At 53.0% G+C, this 3,829-nt stretch overlaps 2 protein-coding genes across 2 annotated transcripts in view; one reads left to right on the plus strand and one right to left on the minus strand.

Moving 5' to 3' along the window:
• Positions 1 to 900: 900 nt before the first annotated feature.
• VOLCADRAFT_93101 (uncharacterized protein) lies at positions 901 to 2,202 on the plus strand (the record flags this gene model as incomplete). The annotated part of the gene is made up of 3 exons (XM_002952343.1): positions 901 to 1,057; positions 1,578 to 1,676; positions 1,988 to 2,202. 3 exons carry the CDS (start codon positions 901 to 903, stop codon positions 2,200 to 2,202), a joined length of 471 nt encoding a protein of 156 aa, XP_002952389.1.
• A 544-nt stretch (positions 2,203 to 2,746) lies between these two features.
• Positions 2,747 to 3,829, minus strand: part of VOLCADRAFT_93102 (uncharacterized protein) — a gene marked incomplete at both ends in the record, with an annotated part of 9,979 nt that continues 8,896 nt past the window's right edge. The window contains one exon of the mRNA XM_002952423.1: positions 2,747 to 2,800. Coding sequence (XP_002952469.1) covers positions 2,747 to 2,800 — 54 coding nt within the window. The remainder of the gene's footprint in view (positions 2,801 to 3,829) is intronic.

Genomic DNA, 3,829 nt, shown 5'->3' on the forward strand with positions numbered 1-3,829 from the left:
GGAAAAAGAAATCGCTTGCAGTACTGCGGAACGTCAAAAACATATTCCACGCCTGTGCGTTTACTTCACAAGTGACAATACTTTAGTGTAAAAGTCTACAATCACTGCCCCCGACCTCGGGGCTAACGACATTCTAGAGTTCGACTGTGTTTCAGCCCAAAGAAGGTGGAAGGCCTGCTACCGACGTTTGGAAACATGTTGATAGAAGACATTATGACAAGAGCAAGAACTGCTCTGCTACCTGCAAACAACATCGGAAGGACCCGATCCGAGCGTACCAATCCAATCCGTCAAAATCAAGCACTATGGGGGAGGCCTATGATAAGTATGCTCTGGCCTGGGGGATTGGGGGTCAAAGAGAGGCGGAATGCTTGCAGATCCCACGAGACTGAACCGCATTGCCAAGAGCGCGATTGAGATTGTCCATATTATCGCAACACTGCAAAGAGCTAAAAATAGCTTTATATAGATACTTTATAGTTTTCGCAAGTTTCCGCAGTTTCCGCAGCGTTTCCGCAAAAGGGTTCCCAAGTACGAAAAGTTTCCGCAAACCTGGTCAAGTTTCAGCTAGATCCCTGGACTGGTGACCAAGCGGGCCTTATACTGCAGCCCTTTCCGCGCCCGAAAATATGCAAATTTACGCTTAAATATCGTTCAGTTTTCTCCGAAAATGCCTTCGGGAGGCTTCAGTGGGGCCCCCAAGAAATGCTTCAAAAGACCCAAAATCCGTTCGGGATGCTCTGGGGCGGACTAATTTTCCTTTCGGGCAAAATGGAAAGATCTCAAAAATGTTCGGGCCCGAATCGGGGTGAAGAACCTTGTCACAGACCGTTCCTCGTCATTTCAGCATTTGGTACACCCTGCTTGCCAACCAGGCACCTGGAGTCACCGGTCCTGATAATGCTGCTATTGCTGCTAGCGGGGGTCGCTAGTAGGCATCTGCAGCTTGCCTGGGCATCCCGCACGGAGGCTGATGACGCGGCGGTATTGCTGACTCTGGCAGGTCCCTCACCACCCTCATATTTGAGCAGCTGGTCAGGTGTGGCGCCATGCAGCGGTGGGTTATGGCGGATGTAGGAATGTGGGAAGCACCGAGCCACGGCTCCAGACATGGCGACGGTGAAATGTGGTGATGCGAACGTCTTGTTAGGAAGCAGGTGGTAGCTGGTGGCTGGCAATGGAATGGGATTTGGATGTGTTGTGGTGACGATTAAGGAGAGCATAGCATGCAGCGCGGGTTAACCCTCATGGAGGTGGCCTGGATGGGGATGCGAGTGCAGACATGGATGCATGCTCCGGCTTGGAGCTCTGGCCTGGGGTGATGGCGCCTTAGCTCTGAAAACTGGTGTAAAACTCCACCGAAGCCGTGGACGGGACTGATGTCCCTTCACAGTTGTGCCAGAGCTTGTCGTATGTTTTGGAGCAAAGCCAATAAATAGCATAGCACACAGTAGAATGAAGCTGTACTTTTCCATGGTTCACCTAGCTGTGTGCATCGATGCCTCACAAGCTGGCTTGAGCAGTTTGTGCACATTGTTGCGACTAATGGCCCTGCTTGGCGTATGTATCCTACACAGACGGCTGGGCATGCGTGACCTGTTCCGGCCGGCGCGTGACGGCAATTGACCTATTGGGCAACATCACACTGCCTGTGGGAGCACTGCCAGCCACCATCGGTAAGTTTGCTGTATGATGCTGTACGGCGGTGTTGAAGGAGCACAAAATGCCGAACATTTTACATATAGCATTGCATGCAATTGCAAATCGTCCCTGTCCCTCTGATAGGATGTTTATAGGGGTCGCAAAAGGATAAGCATGAGCAAGGATGCGGTTACCCCCCTTCAACCTCCAACCGGGAACCACCCTGACCGGTCAGGGCAAGTACCTGCTTGCCACACGCTTGGCTTTATGTGTCTTTCCTTTTCCATGCCCACACGCCCTCACCCACGCCTTCATGTTCCACAAACTGCATTTCGCCCGTGTGCAGGCCAACTAGACGCATTGCAGCTGCTGCGCCTCGATGGTGCCAGGCTGGGGGGGACGCTGCCTCCGGACTTATCGGCGCTGTACAGTCTAACTTCCCTGTCCCTGTCGTACAATTCCTTCACGGGTATATTGCCGGCGTCCTGGAGCACCCTCACCAACCTACGGTGCGGAAGGAGGTCATGGGGGCGGGCGGGTTTAGATGCGACAATGGCATGAATTCATGTAGTCTGCAGTTGGGCGGTGAAGTGGGTGTTGGGGATAAGAGGAAGTTACGTACCCAGGACGCACATCCTTTAGACAAATACCTAGCAACACGCTGAAGGCATGATGGCGCGGTCTCAGGGAGGCAATATACACTCCTGACATATACAAGGAATGAAAGACCCGTTTAAGCGATGATGGTATTGAGTCTATCAAGCGCGCTTTTAAATATTATACTCCGGAGTTACTGGTAAAACTCATGCGGACAGCATTTCTGCGCATGGGTTTTAGGTACGGCAACATATTCGAACCTGCAGTAGGTACATGCATATTTTTTGACCATATGCCAAGAATACGTCAGGCAAGTAACATTGATGCTGTAGAAATTGGCAGGATTACCTGTAACATCCTAGTAAAAAAACACTCCTGATGTTCATCTAATTCATATAATGTTACAGAGTGGGATCCCATTCTGAAGCCTCCAAAGGCTTCTGGGCCACTTTATCACATTGTCAAAACTACGATTTATCACCATACAGCACCATCCACCATTACCACACTATACGCCATACGAACTGTAAGTCCAAGGCGCTGGATCCTGCCTTCTGCATCCCTCCGGAGGTATCCAAAGGACTGGATGAGGATCCTCATCCAGTCACCAGCACACCCATAGAGACAGAGGTTTCAGCAATCACCACAATCCAGCGTGCGAATTTAGGTCCATCGACCGTGACCTCAACTTCACATCTCGAGCACTAGCCACACTCTTGCTCTCCCGAAATTGTCCTGGGGGTCCCCAGTAATCAAACCTAGGACCTTAATCAGCTTCTCGCAGAAGGTCAACCAGACCAGACCAGACATGTTCCGATTTTATCATGTCCCAATTTTGAAACGGTTTATTCCGGCCAGAGAAGGTATGATTAATCACCTCTCCCTCTCCGTATGGCAAGGGAGTAATAGATGAGTGCTCCAAGGAAAGTGCGTAAAAATAAGTAAGGGAGCCTACGACTCTGTGTGCCCAAAGAAAGGGGTGGGGTACCGCTCCTCGCCTGCCGCTTCCCCGATCTGTGCCTCGTCCTCTGCCGCTTCCGTCCCCTGCCGCCTTCTCCCCTGCCGCCTCCTAACTAACCTGCCGCCTCCTCCCCTGCCGCCTCTATCCCCTGCAGCCTCATCCCTTGCCACCTCTGTCCCTGCCACCTCTATCCCAGCCGCTTCCGTCCCCTGCCACTTCCTCCCCTGCCATCTCCTCCCCTGCCACCTTCTCCCCTGCCGCCGCAATCCCCTGCCGCCTCTGCGCATGCCGCCTCTATCCCTGCCGCCTCCGTCCCCTGCCACTTCCTCCCCTGCCACCTCCTACCCTGCCACCTTCTCCCCTGCCGCCTCTATCTCCTGCCGCTTCTCGCATGTCGCCTCTATCCCTTGCCGCCTCCTCCCCCTTCCGACTCCATCCCCTGCCACCTTCTCCCTTGCCGCCTCTATCCCCTGCTGCTTCCTCCCCTGCCGCCTCCTCCCCTCTGCCTCTATCCGCTGCCGCCTCCTACCAACCCTAGGGTGTACATGTGCACGACGTCACCTTACATTTGTGCACAACTGAAAATGGGGTGACCAACCTCGGACTTGTCACAAAACCTGAATCTTACAG

The sequence above is a fragment of the Volvox carteri genome (genome assembly GCF_000143455.1).
Source record: "Volvox carteri f. nagariensis unplaced genomic scaffold VOLCAscaffold_29, whole genome shotgun sequence".
NCBI lineage: Eukaryota > Viridiplantae > Chlorophyta > Chlorophyceae > Chlamydomonadales > Volvocaceae > Volvox > Volvox carteri.